Here is a 22,207-nt window from a genome sequence, read left to right on the forward strand (position 1 = left end):
AGTTTCTCGACGTCTACGATTTCACTAGCCACCATTTTCCAGAACAAACCCAACCGGTTTACATTTCAGGGGGGAGCAAGGGGAGCGGGGGAAGGTCGCGAAGGAGTTTTTTTTTTAAATGCAGGAAGTCGGGATCCCAACAGCCTCCTCTGAAGGTCGAGAGTTAACTCTTCAAACCCCGCGGTTCCGCTTCAGGGACCCGCTGTCCCTTCTTGTGTTTGCAGCACCGCCTCCCCACCCCCTCTCATTACAAATAAATTGGGCAGGGGCCACTGCCCTGGAGTCGCGTGTGGTTGGTTGGAGAAATTCCCAGCGTCCCCGCCCTCACGCCCATTGGATCCTGCGGCGTCTACAAAGGGGAAATGACTGAGATGGGGCTGCGCGGGGCTGGACTAGGCGAGAGAAGGCGGCGTCGTGACGTCACGGCGGCGGCGGCGTGGGCGGGGCCTTACTTTGAACCCAGTTGGCGGGAGCGGCGGCTGAGACCGGGGCTCTGGCGGCGGCTGCAGGCTTCAGTCTGGGCTGGCCCGCAATGGAGTCCACCGCGGGGAGCGAGAAGGAGAGCGGAAGAGGCGCAGCCACAGGGAAATGCGTGAATAGGATCTCGGTGCCAAGACCTCCCTCCATCGAGGAGTTCACCATAGTGAAGCCCATTAGCCGGGGCGCCTTTGGGAAGGTGTATCTGGGACAGAAAGGCGGCAAGTTGTATGCAGTCAAGGTAAGAAGCCCTTATTTCTGCCCCCTGGATGAGGCAGGCCCCGGGGCTGCGGCAGCAGATAGATTGGGTGGCCCGGTTTGCTGGCGCCAGCTCGGACCGCGGCGGGCTGACTTCTCACCAGGGTGACATCAGCCCAGGGCAAGTTGGTTGTCTCAACTCTGCCCCACCCTTCCTTTCACGCCGCGATTGCTTAGGAGAAACCAGAACTTCTGAATCCTTTATACCAGCGGTTCTCAACCTGTGGGTCGCGACCCCTTTGGGGGTCGAACGACCCTTTCGCAGGGGTCGCCTAAGACCATCGGAAAACACATATATAATTACATATTGTTTTTGTGATTAATCACTATGTTTTAATTATGTTCAACTTGTAACGATGAAAGCACATCCTGCATATCAGGTATTTACATTACGATTCATAACAGTAGCAAAATTACAGTGATGAAGTAGCAACGAAAATAATGTTATGGTTGGCAGTCACCACAACATGAGGAACTGTATTAAAGGGTCGCAGCATTAGGAAGGTTGAGAACCACTGCTTTATATTGATTTGGCCTTTACAGGGATTAAGTTTGAAACTTTAAATGTGAAAGTTATTTTCCAAATTATGTTTTAATTCTATCCGTTCGACATAGATTAATGTCTGACCTGCTATATAGCGAGAAGATCTCATTAAACAACCTCATTTTTTTTTACCATCAAACCTTCCATTTTAAGTCTAGAATGTATTTTTATTTAAAGACTAAACTGAAATATGTCCTAAATCAGCCTTTTATCCTTGCAGCGGTATGTAGCATTCCAAAAGCATTCAAGAGCTTTCAATGTGTTTGAAGTTGTTCTGCTCATTCTTGCTTATCCAGTCTCATAGTTTCAGATGACTCACATTTCAGCAGTCAGTGTCCATGATAAAGGGAAGGGGAGAGCCGTCTGACCAGCAGGAGAAAGTTTCAACTTTCTATTGGACATTGCTATATAAATGTCTAGCAGGCATCTCCCTGTTCTACTGGCCTAACTTTGACCACTCCTCTCCACTAACTGCCTGAACTCTGTCTGAACCTCCTGTATTCCCTCTCCATTTAATACCAACCACCACCATTATCCCTGTCATAACCTTGTGTCATTTAACGTTCCTCTATTTCAACTGTGTATCCTATCTTCTCAAGAAATCTTGTCAATTTTGTCTAACATTCTTATTACCCCTTCCATTCCAATTCCCAAGTCTGCCCTTCATTTTGTCTTCCTCCTTTAATTCATTCTCTTTCTTTATTCCTTCCTTCTTAAAGTAGAATTTGGCTTTTAAGTAAATTAAAGATTGGGTAACTATCACCACAATGCAATTTTAGAGCATTTCTATCACCCCAAAAAGCTCTCTGCGGCCCATCTGCAGTGCCTCCTCCTTCTACCCTCCTCCCAGGTAACCGACAATCTACTTTCTATCTTATATGTTTGTCTTTTCTAGACATTGCATATAAGTAGAATCATACGATATACGGTCTTTGGTTTCTGTTAACTTGAAATGATATTTTTGAATTTCAACAGGCCTTCATTTCCATATTAGTCTATTAGAATAGCTCCCTAACTGGAATAACTTTTTTTTTTCATCCATTCCTTAGTCCGTGGCACACAAGCTAAAGTCCACATTCCTTAGAAAAGCATTCATTTTAAAAAAGAAAGAAAGAAAAGAAAAAACATTTCTGCTTCATTCCTACTCTAAACTTCCACCTGTATCTTCCACACATCCTGTGTTCTAGCCACTCCAGACAATTGACTAGTCCCTGAATTTTGCATTTTGTCTTCCTTCTGAGCTTATCTTTATTCTGGTCCCTCCTTAAGTGCTCTTCTTCTACACTTCTCTGCTCTTTGCCACCTATGTTGTTTATGTATTAAGGTTTATCTTAGCCTCCCCTTCATACCTTCCCTGCCCTTTTAGATCCATCCCATTAAAATAAACTCTTCCTTGCTTCCTATGTTCCCAAGATGCTTTGCTTTTTCTTCTACTGTACTTTCTAAACAGTCATTATCCATTGTTGAAATGAAAACCAATGAAACAAATTCATTTTTCAGTATTTATTGAGCATCTCTTCATTTGTAAGATCTGGGCTACAGTGGTGATCAAAACAAACCTGCATTCATGGAATTTCCAATCCTATGGAATGATAGGTTACAAACTAGCTTTGTCAGTTTTCCATAGTTTTCTTATGGTAAGGATCTAAGGTTGGAATTGATAGTGTACTCATGATTTTATTAAATACCTCATCTTCTTTTCCTTGCGATAGTCCTGAAACTTGATCTCAATGTACCTATTTAGTTAGGGCTCTGCATTTAATGTAGATTATAGTTCTGTCTCTCTACTGGTTACCTTGAGACTTGAAAAAAGTAGTGTTTGGTGTGTCTTTTTTGTAAGGCAGCATTTGAGACTAAGTTTCAGTAGTTCTAACCATGTATTAAGATTTTATTTTCTAGGCAAACTTCCTATATTCGTTCTCTTTCTGATTCTATTTCCATCCATCAAAGAATCAGAAAGTGAAAAATATATACAGTGTCCCCCCCAAAAAAAATATGCACACATTTTTGAATAATTATAAAGGCAGTGTTTATGAAGATACATTTCATTTTCAAAATTGAGCTCTTAGCTGTTAAAGTGTGTATACATTTTGGCGGGGAAGGGTGGGGGGGGACGACACCCTGTAATAAGTTACTCTTTCTCTGTGCCTAGGTTCCTGGTTATCTGGGAGCTATTAGGAACATTACTACCTTTTTTAAAAAATTTTGTTTTATTGCTTAAAGTATTACAAAGAGTATTACATATGTCTCCTTTTTGTTTTTCCTCCCTTGACCTTCCCCTGGCCTCCCCTACCCCCCAGTGTCTTGTGTCCATTGGTTATGCTTATATACATGCATACAAGTCCTTCGGTTGATCTTTTACCCCACCTCCCCATCCTCCCCTGCCAGGAGCCGGTCCATGCTTGCTGTTTCAAGGGACCTGGCATATATGGCATACTGTTCTTAATATGTTTGCTCACCTTCTTGGCACTATGTGTTTTAACCGAGGTCTCTGAGAAAGGTTGTTTCCCCAGGTAGGGATTTTCCCCTGAAGTTAGGGAGGGAATAAAACCTCTTAACTAAGTGCCAGGTGGGTAATTAATCACTTTAACTACGAACAATCATGCTTAAGCTACATAATCTTTACTCCCTGGAATGGAGATAAGAAACGCCCTAACCTTTGAAATAGAGATTGATAGGATTGGAATCAACTGGTATAAATACAGATGTAAGAAGACAGAACCGAGAGAGACAGAACCTAGGCACAGAACCTACACAGAACGTTCTCTAGAGACAGAAGAACTTCGCTGGAGAGAACATGGCAAAAGATCCTGGACAGAAACTGGCCTCAGAACCTAGAGACAGAACCTAGCGAGAGAACATGGCAAAAGATCCTGGACTGAACCTGACTACAGAAATTGGCAAGAGAACCTGACTAGAACCTGGTGACTGAACCTGGCTGGAGAACCTGGACAGAACCTGGCTGGAGAACGTAGCGAGGGAACATGGCTACTGAACCTGGCTGGAGAACCTGGACAGAACCTGGCTGGAGAACCTAGCGAGGGAACTTGGCTACAGAACCTGGCTGGAGAACCTGGAGAACCTGGCTGGAGAACCTAGCAAGACAACATGGACACAGAACCTGGCTGGAGATGCTAACCAGAACTTCACTGGAGATCCTGACCAGAACTTGGCTAGAGATCCTGGCTAGGCTGCTGATCAACTGAACGCTGTCTCCGTGTCATTCCTTCTTCGCCGACTCCATCCACACCTTTGGGGACCCCTGGACCCGCTGGGGCAGGACCCCGGCATATGGCGCCCGAACAGGGACCCCTTAGGTAAGACCCCTGCACTCGGGATGGATAGGACTCCACCGTAGGAAGAGGGTGGATAATCTTCGCCGACTCTGTCCACACCTTTGGGAACCCCTGGAACAGGATTCCCTTAGGTAAGCCTCCCCATTGAGAACCCCCACACTCGGGATGGATAGGACTCCACCAGGGTACTGCAGACCCCCCTATAGAGGATAAGTAGGGTAAGAAGGTGGATAGTACAGAACTTAGATTGAGAAGATGTGCCATACTGAGTTTAAAGAAAGAAGACTCTGTATTGATTCTTAGATTGAGATGTGCCATACTGAGTCCAAAGAAAGAAGACTCTATATTGATCTTTAGATTAAGAAAATGTGCCATACTGAGTCTAAAGAAATAAGACTCTGTATTGATCTTTTAACACATATGCTTGCTAGCAGAGGAATTAAGGTTACTCCCAGTCAGACAGAACATTTTATACAAGAAGTATGTCCATGCTTTTCTGAGGAAGGAAAGGTAAATGTAAAGGCATGGGAGGAGGTAGGCCCAAGGAGCCTTATCCTTAACCCCACTGCAGCCTTTCCACCCCTGGAAAGTGCAGGATTGGCAAGCTCTCCCTGGGGTGATAGATCAGGCCTCAGGTAATAGCGGAAAGCGCCAATCCTACTCTTAAAATGGATACAAGAGAGCATTTGGGTTTTTTTTTCTTTTTAATGCCCACTTTTAAAAAAAATAAAAAAGGGGGAATTTGCCGGGAGCTGGTCCATGCTTGCTGTTTCAAGGGACCTGGCATATATGGCATACTCCCCGGCCTTCCCACTGTAGTTTGACAGTCTGTTCGATGCTGCTCTGCCTCTGTATCTATTTTTGTTCATCAGTTTATAATGGTCTTAATTATCCATAAAATAGAAGCAGGGTGCACAAAAATTTGTGTACTGGCAGGGGTGGGGGATCCCTCAGCCCAATCTGTGCCCTCTCATAGTCTGGGATCCCTCGGGAGATAACCACCTGCTGGCTTAGGCCCGCTCCCCTGGTGTCAGATGGCACGCCCAATCCTGCAGTGTCTGCCCCGTCTCCCCCGGTCACAAATGGCAGGCCTGGATCCCGCGCTGGGTGGGGTGGCTGCTCAGATAGTACTGCCGCCCACTCCCCACATGGCAAGCCCAGATCCCGCGCTGGGGCAGGCCGGTGGCTCGCGATTGCGCTGCTGCCCACCCCACCCACCCCGCCCCGCACACAGCAGGCCCAGTTCCCTGGCTGGGGCAGCCGGCGGCTGGGGATCGCGCTGCCACCAGCCCCAGACGGGGTGGCAGAGCGGGATCTGCCTGCAGTATGCAAATTAGCTGCCATCTTTGTTGGCGGTTAATTTGCATATCAAACTGATTAGCCAATGGGAGGCATAGCAAAGGTGTGGTCAATTACCATGTTTGTCTATTATTAGATAGGATAAGTGAGATCATGTGGTATTTTTCTTTCATTGACTGGTTTATTTCACTTAGCATAATGTTCTCCAGTCCCATCCATGCTGTTGCAAATGGTAAGAGTTCCTTCTTTTTTACAGCAGCATAGTATTCCATTGTGTAGATGTACCACAGATTTCTAATAAATTCATCTGCTGAAGGGCAGTTAGGCTGTTTCCAGATCTTAGCTATGGTAAATTGTGCTGCTATGAACATAGGGGTGCATATATCCTTTCTGATTGGTGTTTCTGGTTTCTTGGGATATATTCCTAGAAGTGGGATTACTGGGTCAAATGGGAGTTCCATTTTTAACTTTTTGAGGAAACTCCATACTGTCTTCCATAGTGGCTGCACCAGTCTGTATTCCCACCAGCAGTGCATGAGTGTTCCTTTTTCTCCGCATCCTCGCCAGCACTTGTCATTTGTTGATTTGTTGATGATAGCCATTCTGACAGGTGTGAGATGGTACCTCATTGTCATTTTGATTTGCATCTACCAGATCATTAGTGACTTTGAGCATGTTTTCATATGTCTCTTGGCTTTCTGAATGTCTTCTTTTGAAAAGTATCTATTTAGGTCCTTTGCCCAATTTTGATTGGATTGTTTATCTTCCTTTTGTTAAGTTGTATGAGTTCCCTATAAATGTTGGAGATTAAACCCTTATTGGTGATAACATTGGCAAATATGTTCTCCCATGCAGTGGGCTTTCTTGTTGTTTTGTTGATGGTTTCTTTTGTTGTGCAGAAGCTTTTTATTTTAATGTAGTCCCATTTGTTTATTTTTTCTTTAGTTTCCAATGCCCTGTGAACTGTATCGGTGAAGAAATTGCTTCGGCATATGTCTGAGATTTTGTTGCCTTTGGATTCCTCTCGTATTTTTATGGTTTCCCATCGTACATTTAAGTCCTTTATCCATTTTGAGTTTATTTTTGTGTATGGTGTATGTTGGTGGTCTAGTTTCATTTTTTTTTGCATGTATCTGTCCAATTTTCCCAGCACCATTTACTGAAGAGACTGTCTTGACTCCATTGTATGTTCTTGCCTCCTTTGTCAAATATTAATTGAGCATATTGGTTCGGGTCGATTTTTGAGTTCTCTATTCTATTCCATTGAAAAATATGTCTGTTCTTGTGCCAGTACCAGGCAGTTTTGAGAACAGTGGCTTTGTAATACAGCTTGATATCTGGTATTGAGATCCCACCTACTTTGTTCTTCTTTCTCAGGATCGCTGCAGCTATTCGGGGTCTTTTTTTATTCCACATGAATTTTTGGAGAGTTCGCTCTAGTCTGTGAAATATGCCGTTGGTATTTTAATGGGGAGTGCGTTGAATTTACAGATTGCTTTGGGCAGTATGGACATTTTAATGATGTTGATTCTACCAATTCATGAATATGGTATGTTCTTCCATCTGTTTATTTCTTCCTCTATCTCTTTTTTCAATGTCCTGTAGTTTTCTGAGTAGAGTTCTTTCACCTCCTTAGTTAAGTTTATTCCTAGGTAGCTTAATTTTTTTGGTGTGATGGTAAATGGGATTGCTTTTTTAGGCTCTCTTTCTGTAAGTTCATATTGGTGTATAGAAATGCCATAGATTTCTTGGCATTAATTTTGTATCCTGCTACATTGCCAAATTCATTTATTAAGTCTAATAATTTTTTGATGGAGTCTTTAGGGTTTTTTATGTACAGTATCATGTCATCTGTGAATAAGGACAGTTTTACTTCTTCTTTTCCAATTTGGATGCCTTTTATTTCTTCTTCTTGTCTAATTGCAATGGCTAATACTTCTAGTACTATGTCGAACAGGAGTGGTGAGAGTGGGCATCCCTGTCTTGTTCCTGTTCTTAGGGGAAATGGTTTTACTTTTTGCCCAACTACCTTTGGATTTTGTTATAAGAAGAGCAGACCTCCTACCTTGAGCTAGTGCACAGACCCTGTCGGAGCCCAGCGCAGCAGGTCAGGGTGATTACTTGTTCGCCAACATCCTGGGCATGTCGCTCTTCCTGCTTGTCATTCTCTATCACTATGTGTCTGTCAACACTTCCAAGAAACAGGAATGAAAGTGGCACCTTCTCCGCCCCAGGGTTCCAGGATATGGTCTGAGGCAAGTCAGTCAAAGACCATTTGCTTACTCTTTTTCCTTCTTAAAAGGGATGTGATACTTTTGACACTAGATATCAACATTAGCAATTCTCTGTTGGAAAAATTCTGCTTTTGTTTTTTTTCCACATTAGCTGTTTTTCTGGCAGTTTCCTGGTGGCAATCCAAGGTCCAAATGACATCTATGCGTTTTCTCCCTCTGGTTGTTTCTTGGTGGTAATTTCAACCCTGAGAACAATTTGTAATTAAAAATGAATGTCTGTTGTCATGTTATCTACTATAGGTTGTCAAAAAAGCAGACATGATCAACAAAAATATGACTGATCAGGTACAAGCTGAGAGGGATGCGCTGGCCCTAAGCAAAAGCCCTTTCATTGTCCACTTGTACTATTCACTGCAGTCAGCAAGCAATGTCTACTTGGTGAGTAAACAATTTTACTTTTTTGTCTTCAATCAGCAATCACTGAGCCCAGTGACTTAAGACTAAAGTCTTCGAGCTCAGAGTACCTCAGTTTAAATTCCAGCTCTTGTACTTACAGTGAAACATCAATTCTCTAACTTCTCCCATCTCCAACAATTGGGTTCTTTATCAAGTTATTTACTGAAAAAATGTCTCTGATTGTGGAACAACCCTTTCATGCTGACTCATCAGCGTGACAAAGAGCATCTCTCAGTACTACATGCCAGGTGCTGTGCTGGGAACAGGAACAAAAAGATGAAAACATTTATTATGAAAACATTTAAACATATGCAAAAAAAAATCGAAAGATTAATGTAATGAACTTGATTAGCCTTTCATATAATGGTTTTTGTCATCCTTGAATTCATTGCCTGGATATATTATCTTATTAAAACTTGAAGATGATGATTTTTACATTTCTATTATTGTTTTAGTTCTGATTGGCTAGAATTTTTCTATAAAGAACTTTCCCTTGTCATCCAAATTATTACTCTGAAATACAGCTTTTATGAGGGAAGCAGAATAAGTACTTGATTCTTTTCCTTTCATCACCAATTTTCAGAAGAGCTACTTCCAGATGTTTATAGTTTTCCTTTTAGTTTTTGTTAAGTATCTTTATAAATTCATGGAATTGTATAGATTTATAACACATAGGTTGTATCCACTGTAGTCATGTTTCAATTGTCCCATCTTAAGTGAATGGGGACCCCTTTGGTTAATTATCTTTTTATACTGTCTGAGACCACAATCTAGGTGATAGTGATTATTAAATTTCATTGCCACTAGGCTATCATTCCTTTTCAGTGGACGGACTAGGAAATACATCTTTATAGAAAGACAAAATTATAACATGAATTTATACTGGTATTTTCAGTTCAGTGGAAGGTTATAGAATTTTTACTTAACATCTTGAAAAATATATAAATTATAAAGTGTTTGGGAGAAAATTTTTGTATTTTTTACCCTGAGAATCTGAGATCCTAGTAACATTAACATAATTACTTGCTTTAACATACAATAGATGTGTATCTAAAATATTTTGAGAATAACAATACCAATATTGTTTTGCTAACAGTAATAAAACAATTGGATTTGATTTTGGATTTCTTTGAAGTTCTTTTTGTCCTTTTGTTATACTTTCAAGTTCTGAGTTTTGATGTCACTTGAAATAATAATACTCTGTGAGGGTATGATGTAGATCTAGGTGCATATGTTCCCCTTTTATATCAAAGATTTCTACTGAAGAGCGGGAATCCATAAAAGTTCTAGAAGAAAATTTATATCAGTATTTTTATAATCATAGAATGGCACAAGATTTACTAAGTACAACATAAAACTTGCTTAAATTTTAAAAACATGTGACACAAAATACCATATACATGGTCAAATGACATGTTTGGATAAAATAGTTATTGTCCAGAAGAAAAACAGGCTAATTTTACTGCTATGTAAAGAGATTTGCCAAGCCGGTATCCCTCAGTGGTTGAGCATCAACCTATGAACCAGGAGGTCATGGTTCAATTCCCAGTCAGAGCATATGCCCAGGTTGCAGGCTCTATCCCCAGTGGGGGGCAGGCAGGGGGCAGCCGATCAATGATTCTCTCTCATCATTGATGTTTCTATCTCTCTCTCCCTCTCCCTTCCACTCTGAAATCAATAAAAAATATTTTTTTAATAAAGAGATTTTACAAAGCAATAAAAAAAGGATAAGTACCCCAGTAGAAAGTGGGCAAAGAATAGAAGTAGTTCATAGAAGAAATATAAAACACCAAAAATAATATGTAAAGATACTACATCTCCCTGAAAATAAACATTTAAACTGGTCTATCTTTTCTTTCTTAGATTAACAAAGATGAAAAGGATTGGTAATCACTGTTGATGAGAATATATTTCCAGTACTAGTAGGGCATATGGCACAGATTCTGTGCTTAATAACTGTTTTTAATGATTGATTTCATCAATAAATATTGACTAACTTCTATGTACCAGGGAAACTACTAACCTAAGAAGGAAAGAAATGACCTTGTTTTATGAAGGTCTTAAGTAGGCAGTATTTTATAGCTTAAAACTATAGAAAATTTTGGAATAATAACCAGTATGTATAAAAGAAATAATAGAACTTTGCAACCACACACAGCAATAATGAAATGATCTGTAGTTGCATAATGCTAAAATCACTGAATGAAAATTTGTTGAGAAACAGGCTATTTATGTAGCTTCAAAGTATCTCCCCCAGATTAATTATTAATTGCAAAGGGGGAAAAGTACTTCTTCAGTGAAGAAATCTGGAAGTCACAACTTTAAGTGATCAAAGATATCATCACCAGTAAAAGAACACACTGATGTTAGTTGAGTGTCTCACCTGGTGGGAGTCACGGAAAAGGACTCAACATTGCTAATGTAGTATTCCTGCCCAAAATGCATCACTTGAATTGAATCATGAAAAAATAATCACGTGTCATAAAAGACTGCTTCCCACTATCCCCCCTAAAAAGCTAATAACTGTTTCAGATTAAAGAATACTAAAAAAGACATGACAACTAAATCCCATTCCTGATTCTGGCTTAGGCATGAGGGATGGGGAGAAATGCTCTCAGGGACAATATTGAAATCAGAGAAATGTGAATATGGACAATATGTTAGATAATAGCATTATATTAGTGTTAAGTTCTCAGAATTATATTATGCCATAGTTAAGTGAGAACATCCTTTTTAAAAAATATATATATTTTTATTGATTTCAGAGAGGAAGAGAGAGAGGGAGAAAGAGATAGAAACATCAATGATGAGAGACTCATTGATAGGCTGCCTCCTACACGTCCCACACTGGGATTGTAGACTGCAACCCAGGCATGTGCCCTTACCAGGAATCAAACTGTGACCTCCTGGTTCATAGGTCGATGCTCAACCACTGAGCCAGGCCAGCCAGACTGAGAACATGCTTGTTAGCAGATACATGATGAAGAATTTAGTAGTGATGGTTCATGATATCTTCAACTTATTCTTGATTATTTAGCAAAGATTTAAAATTATACATTAATATTTGCTAATGCTGCCATATAGTTTTTTCAATTAAACTCTTTTACCTGAACAAAGTTACCTGCTTTTATGTGTGTTAATAACATTAATAATTGTTATTTTGAAACATGATTATCTTAAAGGTTCGCATAAATATTATTTATTTTATAGTCATATATGCGGAGAGGGAAAAAGTGAATTTGGCAAACTATTTTAGAAACTATATGGTTACCTTGCTCACCAGAATATTGACTGAATCAACGAAACTTTTTGTACAAATGTACAAAAGTTGCAAATAAGATTCCTAAGGAATTTACAATGAAGAAGGGAGACTAGTGTAACATACAGGAAATAATTAAGGAATAATATAAATGTATATAATTAAGAGTAGTCAGAAGGCAATTTTATGGGGGATGAGGAGAGTGGAAGGCCAAGGATCAATGTCATCATGGAGGTGGGATATATACAGACACATGGATAGATTACTAAGGTTGGAATAAGTACAAGGGCAAGGAAAAAGGGAGGAGACCATTTGCTAACCAGTTATGATCCTTTGTTATTGTATTTTGTTAATTCTAAGACATTATTGATTCAAAAATTTAAAAAAAAAAAACAACAACGATATGGTAGCCCTAGCCAGTTTGGCTCAGTGGATAAAGCGTCAGCCTGCGGACTGAAGGGTCCCGGGTTCGATTCTGGTCAAGGACACATACCCAGGTTGCAGGCTTAATCTCCAGTTGACTGTATGCAGGAGGCAGCCGATCAATGATTCTCTCTCATCATTGATGTTTCTATCTCTCCCTCTTCCTTCCTCTCTGAAATCAATAAAAAAATATATATATTGGAAAAAAAAACAACTGTAGTGGGGCCTTGACTTACTAGTTTAATTCGTTCCGAGACCGAGCTAATTAAGGAGCTCGTTAACTCAAATTACTCTATCAACTCAATGCAAAAAATCAGCCGAGAGACAGCTGGTATCTCAAAAAACTCGTTAGTAGGGACACTCGTAAGTCAAGGCCCCACTGTATATGGTAACATGACCAAACCTGGTATTAATGCAGACTGAGTGGCACCATACTAAACTATGGTTCTTCATAGAGAACCATACTAAAACTATGTAACCGTGATGCTCAAATAATATAAATTTTAATGTAATCATATTGGTTTTATTTTCCAACATTTATGTTCCTTTCTGATAGCTAATGGAATATCTTATTGGTGGAGATGTGAAATCTCTCCTACATATATATGGTTATTTTGATGAAATGATGGCTGTGAAATATATTTCTGAAGTGGCACTGGCTCTAGATTACCTTCATAGACACGGAATCATTCACAGGTAAAAACTGACTTTTCTGTGGACTATTACTTAAAAACACAAATAATCAAATTATGTTTTAAATATTTGCATAATCATTTGCCCATATATCCAGGTTATCTAAAGTCTATTATTGACATGTGAAATTAACGGGTTCCATCAGTTCTCCCTTTGTGTCCTTGTGTTTTTAATAATATGTTGCTTTGATCATGAGTGTACCACTTTATTATAATAAATATTGAATTGTTTTTTTTTCAATCCTTTACCACCATACAAAATTACCATATTTTATAATCCCAGCTGATTTACAGTGGGCAAAGAAATTCAGGTTTAGTGGTTCTGCTCTATGAAAGCTTGTTATTAACCTCCTTGAAAGAAGTAAATAGGATTTTGACCTAGCTTGAGATTTATTTTATCTAATAACATTGATTTCATTTATGAACTATCTAATGAATGATGCAAAAGATACCCATTAAATTAGTTTTCTTTGTTATAGATTCATATATATAAAAGGTTGTTTGCTTTTTAGACTTTTCTGTAGTTTCAAAGTCACCAATGAGTGCCTTATTTTAAAGGAAATAAATAGGGTTTGAGACTTATGTAACTTTTCTTCCCCTCAAGAAAACTCTAACATCAATACTAGCTCTCTTTTAATCATATCCTATTTATTTTCTGTATGTGCAGGGATTTGAAACCAGACAATATGCTTATTTCTAATGAAGGTCATATTAAATTAACTGATTTTGGCCTTTCCAAAGTCACTTTGAATAGAGGTAAGAAAAATAGCAGGTAAGTACCTTTTTAAAAATCCAAAAAATTTTAGCCCTGGCCAGGAAGCTCAGTTGGTTGGAGCTTCGTCCGATATACCAAAATGTTGCAGGTTCGATTCAGTTAGGACACATACCTAGGTTTGGGTTTGATCCCCAATTAGGACCCCTACAGGAGGCCACCTATTGATATTTCTTTCTCTCTTCCTCTTCTCTCTCTCTCTCTCTCCCCCCCCCCCTTCCCTCTCTCTAAAATGAATAAAAAACATATCCTTGCCCTAGCTAGTTTTGCTCAGTGGATAGCGCATTGGCCTGTGAACTGAAGAGTCCGGGGTTTCATTCCAGTCAAGGGCACATGCCCAGGTTGCAGGCTCGATCCCCAGTTGCGGGTGTACAGGAGGCAGCCTATCAGTGATTCTCGTCATTGATGTTTCTCTCCTCTCTTCCTCTCTGAAATAAATAAAAATATATTTTTTAAAAAACACATATCCTCAGGTGAGGATTAAAAAGAAAACCAAACAAATTTTAGACACCACATTTCATTAACTTACACTGTTTTTTTATAATTATTTGTTCTGAAATAGACTGGAAAGATGTAATGGTACCTTTCTTTCAATTAAAGATGAAAAATATAAATAATTATTTTTAAATCCTCAAAGGTCCTTGAAGATCTTTAGATCTTCGAAGAGGAACTCACAATTTCTGGGGTTTTTTTTACTTTTTACCTCTACTGAAACTGATTCTGACCAATTAAACATCAGTAAAATTCCTAAAATAACTATAACATGGTGAACAGTTAATAGCTAAAGAACTTATCCAAATATATTTGATTATTAAACATGGGGTAAAGAAAATGAAAATACAATTCACACACACATATTAAAAATAATAAATGAATCATTTTACACTATTAAACTAGCAACAGCAAAAAAAGAACTTATTGCTTTATCAATATGAGGTGTAAATGGCCCTAGCCAGTTTTGCTCAGTGGCTAGAGCATCAGATCCTGGAGTGAAGGTTCCCGGTTTCAATTCCAGTCAAGGGTATGTACCTCAGTTGCCTAGAGCATGCAATGTTTCTCTCTCCCTGTCTAGTCCCCTCCCTTCCGCTCTCTAAAATTCAATGGAAAAATATCCTCAGGTGATGATTAACAAATACACATATACTAAGGAAATTAATTAGAAGAAATATTTTAATATCTCTATTCACCCTTTTCTATAATAGAAGTGTCAACCAAATTCACGATAGACGCAGATGCAAACATACGCGTGTAATTGGCTCCAGTGAGAGCTTTTATATGTATCGCACATGTGCGAGTCAACTTAGCCTTTTATGTATATAGATAAACTTGCTTAATTAGACCTGCTTTCTGATTTAGCTAAACATTTTTCAGCCCAGTGAAGCACCCCAACTTCACTTTCAGGTAATTGTCACCAACACAGCAGTAAATATCAACATGAAGCATAATATTATTGTAGATCGTGCAGGGAGAAGAAAGGGTAAAATATTTAACTGCAGCAGTGTTTGACTATATTCTGCACAGTGAGAAAACCTGAAGTCATTTTCAAGTTCCACCATTTCTTCTTTTCAGTCGGATCAAGTTTCTAAACTTTCTAAATTGCCGTTGTCTTGCTAATGAAAAGAAAATAGGATTCCACTGAGTCTCCTATCTACCTACTCCAGGACTTCTATGAGGATCAAATGAGATGAGGCACGTGAAAATGCTTCATAAACATTTGGTTGAACTATAAAATGTTTGCACCTGACTATAAAGCAAGTCAGGTTCCTGGGCTGAAGAAACTTCAAGGAGGCTAATCACTAGGGAGAAGAAGCTGGGTGTTGCTATGTGGCAGCATTACCCAGCACCCACAGCTACCGTTTCTGGGCTGGGCTGGGCTGTAGGCCACATTTTGTGCCATGGGGTCTTGGTAGCGTTGGCTGCAATTTGGTGGGATGGTGCTCCGGGGTGGTGGCAGGGTCTGTGTCCCACTTAGGGAAGCCAAATGTTGTTTTGTCGGTGCCAGATCTGTGGTGCCGTTTATTTTTAAATGGCCAGTGCGCATCATGGCAGCTCCTGCGTTGAGCATCTGCCCGCTGGTGGTCATTGCACGTCATAGCTACTGATCAGAGGGAAGGACGGACACTTAATCTTTTATATATTGGTATATAGATGACATAAAGGAAATTTGTTAAATTCAAATTTTCAGTCAATTTTTAAAAGTCTTGCCGAAACCGGTTTGGCTCAGTGGATGGGGCGTCGGCCTGCAGACTGAGGGGTCCCAGGTTCGATTCCGGTCAGGGGCATGTACCTGGGTTGCGGGCACATCCCCAGTGGGAGATGTGCAGGAGGCGGCTGATCGATGTTTCTCTCCCATTGATGTTTCTAACTCTCTATCTCTCTCCCTTCCTCTCTGTAAAAAATCAATAAAATATATTAAAAAAAAAAAAGTCTTATATCCCATGCAAAGTTATATCCTAAACTTCTCTTACCATTTTTGACATATCTACACTAATAAAAGACAAAGATGCTAATTGACTGTACCTTTGCTACACCCATCAGCCAATCAGAAGAGTATGCAAATTAACCCAACAAAGATGGCTGCTAAATTTGCATACTGCAGGCAGGGTGGCACAGCGTGAGCCACTGCCCGCCTGCCGCCATCCAGGCCTCCCGTGTGCGACCCGGGGTGGCGGGGCAGGGCAATGCGATCCGCCGCCTGCCCTGCCGCCATCCAGGCCTGCCATCTGCGACCCAGCACAGGATCCGGGCTTGCCATCTGCGACCCAGGGAGGCAGGGCAGGCATCGCGGGATCGGGCCTGCCATCTGCCACCTGGGGAGCAGGCCTAAGCCAGCAGGTTGTTATCTCCCGAGGGGTCCCAGACTGTGAGAGGGCACAGGTCAGGCTGAGGGAGTCCCCCCCACCCCCTGCTAGTGCACAAATTACTGTGCACCGGGCCTCTAGTCCTATATCATAAAAGCCTAATATGAAAATGGACTGAACAGCAGAATGACCAGTCACTATGATGTGCACTGACCACCAGGGGGTAGACGCTTAACATAGGAGCTGCCCTGAGCCCGCAGGCCCCAGGCCAGCCAAGGTGGGTGCCACTGGCGGCCCACGATCGCCCCGCTGGTCACTCCACAGATGGACCCTGGTTGCCGGCCAGGCCTGGGTTCCCTACCCATGCACGAATTTCAGTCACCGGTCCTTAGTCAAGAAATAATATGATATTATGTGTGGGTGTTGAATTATTTTATTTTACAGTGTTATATAAAGGTCTGTGTTAATTTCTATCTTGACCTATATTTGCATATTTTAATTAACATGAAAGGCCCATAATTTGTATTAATTCCTTAAATAGATTCTGATATTGAAATTTAATTTATATTCCTACTATCTTTTGATTTCTTTCTTGGTTTTGCTTACCACCACCTTTTCTAATATTTTATTTACCAAGAATTATTTTGTTGTCAGTTAGATAACACTCTTGTTTAGTGACTGAGTACTCCCTGAAAAGCTAAGACTTTTTGTCATTACACTGAATTTTAGTCATTCCAGAGCAAGACTGTTTTATCAGACTAATGATTTCAATCAGTGGCTTAGTTTTTTTATGTTTGCTCTATGGCAGTGGTCAGCAAACTCATTAGTCAACAGAGCCAAATATCAACAGTACAATGATTGAAATTTCTTTTGAGAGCCAAATTTTTTAAACTTAAACTATATAGGTAGGTACATTGTTATTAACTTCATTAGGGTACTCCTAAGGCTTAGGAAGAGCCACACTCAAGGGGCCAAAGAGCCGTATGTGGCTCGCAAGCTGCAGTTTGCCAACCATGGCTCTATGGCATCTGGCTTTCCTGTGTCTGGCACAAGCCAATTGGTAGATAATTTAATGTGGAAAGAGGGGCAAAGTTCAGGACATGTGATTAAAGACTTAGTCAATGACAGTTAAAGTTTTTAAAAATTTCATGTACTTTTCTTTCCATAGATATCAATATGATGGATATCCTTATAACACCATCAATGGCTAAACCTAGGCAAGATTATTCAAGGACCCCAGGACAAATATTATCTCTCATCAGCTCTTTGGGATTTGTAAGTACTTGATAAGAAAAAAATCACATAACATGGCCTTTCATGATTGCCATTTAAAATATAAAATATTTTTCTTTTTAAATAAAGGATCAAAATGAATGTAAGTAACCCTAGCAGATTTGGCTCAGTGGATAGAGCATCAGCCTGTGGACTGAAGGGTCCCAGGTTCAATTCCGGTCAGGGGCATAGGCCCAGATAGCAGGCTTGATCCCCAGTAGGGGGCATGCAGGAGGCAGCCAATCAATGATTTTCTTTTATCATTGATATTTCTCTCTTCCTCTCCCTTTTTGAAATCAATAAAAATATATGTGTTTTTTTTTAAATTAATGTAAGTATCAAGCATGTGAGGTTACTCTGAGAATTAATCTACGTAGGTCTGTGCACTTACCAGTAGGTGGTGTTTTTGTGAAGATAAATATTAACATTTATATTTGTCTTTCTCTTTTTTATAGCACCCACCAGTTGAAGAAGAAAGTCAAGACTCTGCAAATATTCTTTCAGCCCATGTATCTGAAACATCACCGCTTTCTCAAGGACAAATTTGTCCTATGTCTGTAGAACAAGCGGACAGTACTCCTTATTCTAGCAAACTACTAAAATCATGTGAGTATAAAAGAAAAAAGTTTACTTCTAATATCAATTTAGCAATAAAAAAATACAAATATTTGAATACTCTGTGGCATGCCTGTATTTCATTATGTAAACACTACTTCTGACAGGGATTGTTGCAGATGTTTAAGTCAACAGAACAGAAATTCTAGCTAATGAGATAATCTTCAATTATCTATAGCATTAGAATGACCATTGGGGAGATTTCACTATATTGGGTCTATGGAAATCTTTTTTTTTTTTTTTTTTTTTTTTTTTCAGTTGATCAGCAGCCTAGCCAGGATCTCTAGCCAGGATCTCCAGCCAAGTTCTGTCTTTTTTATTTTTTTATAATTAAATCTTTATTGTTCAGATTATTACATTTGTTCCTCTTTTTTCCCCCCATAATTCCCCTCCTCCCAGTTCCCGCGCCACCCTCCGCCCTCACTCCCCACCCACTGTCCTCATCCATAGGTGCACGATTTTTGTCCAGTCTCTTCCCGCACCTCCCACACCCCTTTCCCCCACAAGAATAGTCAGTCCATTCCCTTTCTATGTCCCTGATTCTATTATGATCACCAGATTATTTATTCACTTGATTCTTAGATTCACTTGTTGATAGATGCATGTTTGTTGTTCATAATTTGTATCTTTACCTTTTTCTTCTTCTTCCTCTTCTTAAAGGATACCTTCCAGCATTTCATATAATACTGGTTTGGTGGTGATGAACTCCTTTAGCTTTTCCTTATCTGTGAAGCTCTTTATCTGACCTTCAGTTCTGAATGATAGCTTTGCTGGATAAAGTAATCTTGGTTGTAGGTTCTTGGTATTCATCACTTTGAATATTTCTTACCATTCCCTTCTGGCCTGCAAAGTTTTTGTTGAGAAATCAGCTGACAGTCGTATGGGTATTCCCTTGTAGGTAACCGAGTTTCTTTCTCTTGCTGCTTTTAAGATTCTCTCTTTGTCTTTTGCTCTTGGCATTTTAATTATGATGTGTCTTGGTGTGGTCCTCTTTGGATTCCTTTTGTTTGGGGTTCTCTGCGCTTCCTGGACCTGTAAGTCTATTTCTTTCACCAGGTGGGGGAAGTTTTCTGTCATTATTTCTTCAAATAGGTTTTCAATATCTTACTCTCTCTCATCTTCTGGCACCCCTATAATTCTGATGTTGGTACGCTTGAAGCTGTCCCAGAGGCTCCTTACACTATCTTCGTATTTTCGGATTCTTTTTTCATTTTGCTTTTCCGGTTGGGTGTTTTTTGCTTCTTCGCATTTCAAATCTTTGCCTTGATTCTTGCGCTCCTCTGGTCTGCTGTTGGGAGTCTGTATAGTATTCGTTATTTCAGTCCGTGTATGCTTAATTTCTAGTTGGTTCTTTATCATAACATCGAGGGTCTCATTAGATTTCTTGAGGATCTCACTACATTTATCGGAGGCTTCTAGACAGTTCTTAAGAGACCTTAAAAGTGTGGTTCTGAACTCAATATCCTCCATTGACAGTTTTGTCCTGTTTCTTTGTCTCCGCATTTTTTATGCTTTCTTGGTGCACCCCCTAGTGGTCTTCGTTCGCAGTCTTGTTGTAGTTAAGCCTTGATTGTTGTCGGCAATACCGGGGGTGATTTGACCTCCAGGCTAACTGGCTATGAGAGTCCGCTGTGTCTGCAGTGGGAGAGCTTCTGTGCTGGATCTCTAGGGCGGTGCTAATCTAGCGTTTGCCTGAGGCTATCCGGCAAATGGCTCTGTGCAGGGCTTGAGCGGGGCGGGTCCCCGGGGATCTACAGGGCGGGCTGGAGCGAGCAGTTATGGCTGCTCTCAGTTTCGTCCCTAGGGGCTCTGCCTCACAGAGTCCCAGCAACCGCTTCAAACCTCGGAGAGAAAGCTGCCTTCGAGTTCTGACCGAAGCCAGACAGTCCCGCTTCTCCCGTTTGAGTCTGGGTCTCTAGAGACTCGCCTGGATCTGGAGCTCAGAGTCTGAAACTCCCTCCCAATTGAAAATAACAACCGCGCCCTCCGCCGCCAGCCCGCTCCGCGCGCGCACTCCACACCTGAGTATTTCACTTCAGCACTGCGCCTCCTCTGAGTCTGGGTATGATATTCTCTTTCCTCCTAGTTGTAGAATTTCCACTCAGCCAGCCTTCCTGTGGTTCTGGATGATGTCCGTTCCGTCTTTTAGTTGTTTTTTGAAGTGGTTGTTCAAGGCAGCAATCGCCTGCGTTAACCTATGCCGCCATCTTGATTTCCCTCTTGAGTTCTCTGGAAATCTTATATAGAGAAGATGTAGTACCTGTAATATTGTTATGTGTTTGTAAAATTTCTGAAAGATTTTTTAAATAAAATAGTCAAAGAAAAGTTATAATTTTTTAAGTAGCATACAATAAAATACAAAGCCAAGTTCTAGAAGAGGAGAGTGGGACACTTGACATTTATATGGTACTTAACATCACTCTTTATTACTTGACAATTTAGTTCTCCGCACTCATGTTCTTCATCTTGGGAATGTGAATAACAGAGTGTTAGTTGTTTTCATGGATGTTACCTCATTTTTAATTTGGTCCTCAACAAATCTGTACATGTCTAGAACATATACTGTTATCTTCTTTTTGCAAATGAGAAAGCTAATATTTGAAAACGTTTAGTCACACACTAGTAAATGGGTAAACTGAGTCCTGGTTGCAAATACAATTTTCTGTTCACTTGTCCTTTCCTCCAAATTAGTGAATCTTGTTTCTTCTGTCAAAACCCACTGTAAAAATGAAAATGCCTGAAATACATATATATAGGTTCGATAAACAAAGACTGATAAAATACCAGGTGTACCGGTTAATAATGTGGATTTTTTTCAACATGATGGAGTTAACACATATGCTGATATATATGCGATTTGATATGTATGTTATTTTGTATTGACAAGCTTCAAAACTTCATATGTCAAATTTTCTGAAGATGTTAACATCATTGATATTTTTACGCTTAAAAATGTTGAACTTCGTGCCAAAAAAGCATTTGCCAGAAGTTTTAATTCATTATTTTTAAGAAAAGTGCTGCTGAAAGTTATTGTATACTTCGGGAAGCTTATGATGAACATGCTCCATCTCAAGGTGCTTGTGAACGCTGGTTACAACGCTTTAAAAGTGGTGATTTCGATGTGAAAGACAAAGAACGTCCAGGTCAATTTGAACCACGCTTTGGTTGTAAAACGACCGGAATGGGCCAGAAGACACGGCAAAGTAATTTTGCTTCATGATAAAGCACCATCACACACTTAAAAACCAGTTAAAGACACATTAAAAGATCTTGCTTGGGAAGTATTAACCCAACCGCTGTATCAACCAGACCTTGCTCCTTCAGATTCCCACTTGTTCTGATCGATGGCACACGCACTTTCTGAGCAGCACTTCAAAATGTACGAAGAAGTGGAAAATTGGGTCTGTGAATGGTTTGCCTCAAAACAAGAAAAGTTCTATTGGGAGGGTATCCTTCACAAATTACCTGAAAGATGGGGGAAATCTGTAGCTAGTGATGGACATTACCTTGTATAAAGCACTTTTGATGTTTCTCTTGAAATTATCGTGTTTTCTTTGATTACAAAATCCGCATTATTAACCGGTACACCTGGTATATAATATGCCAATGCTATTTTATAGCCTTAGTCTTAAGAAAAAATAATTGTAACTCCCCTAGTCATTCTTTAGTCAGAATTAGATAGCTGCAAGGCACTGTGCTATAAAGATGGATAAAAGATTTCCTTGCCTCAGAAGAAATTATACTTTTGTGGTGATTATAGGTATAAAATGGTAACAATAACAATGAAATAAATGTCACAGAGGCATACT

The 22,207-nt window shown here is 40.0% G+C and overlaps 1 protein-coding gene across 1 annotated transcript in view; it reads left to right on the forward strand.

The window, feature by feature from the left end:
• Positions 1-532: 532 nt before the first annotated feature.
• MASTL (microtubule associated serine/threonine kinase like) overlaps positions 533-22,207 on the forward strand; it is a gene marked incomplete at its 5' end in the record, with an annotated part of 51,133 nt that continues 29,458 nt past the window's right edge. The window contains 6 exons of the mRNA XM_081104249.1: positions 533-718; positions 8,409-8,546; positions 12,803-12,942; positions 13,606-13,694; positions 17,680-17,786; positions 18,239-18,389. Of these exons, the coding sequence (XP_080960375.1) occupies positions 533-718; positions 8,409-8,546; positions 12,803-12,942; positions 13,606-13,694; positions 17,680-17,786; positions 18,239-18,389 (811 nt within the window). The remainder of the gene's footprint in view (positions 719-8,408; positions 8,547-12,802; positions 12,943-13,605; positions 13,695-17,679; positions 17,787-18,238; positions 18,390-22,207) is intronic.

The sequence above is a fragment of the Myotis nattereri genome, assembly GCF_964212035.1.
Source record: "Myotis nattereri genome assembly, chromosome: 1".
Classification (NCBI taxonomy): domain Eukaryota; kingdom Metazoa; phylum Chordata; class Mammalia; order Chiroptera; family Vespertilionidae; genus Myotis; species Myotis nattereri.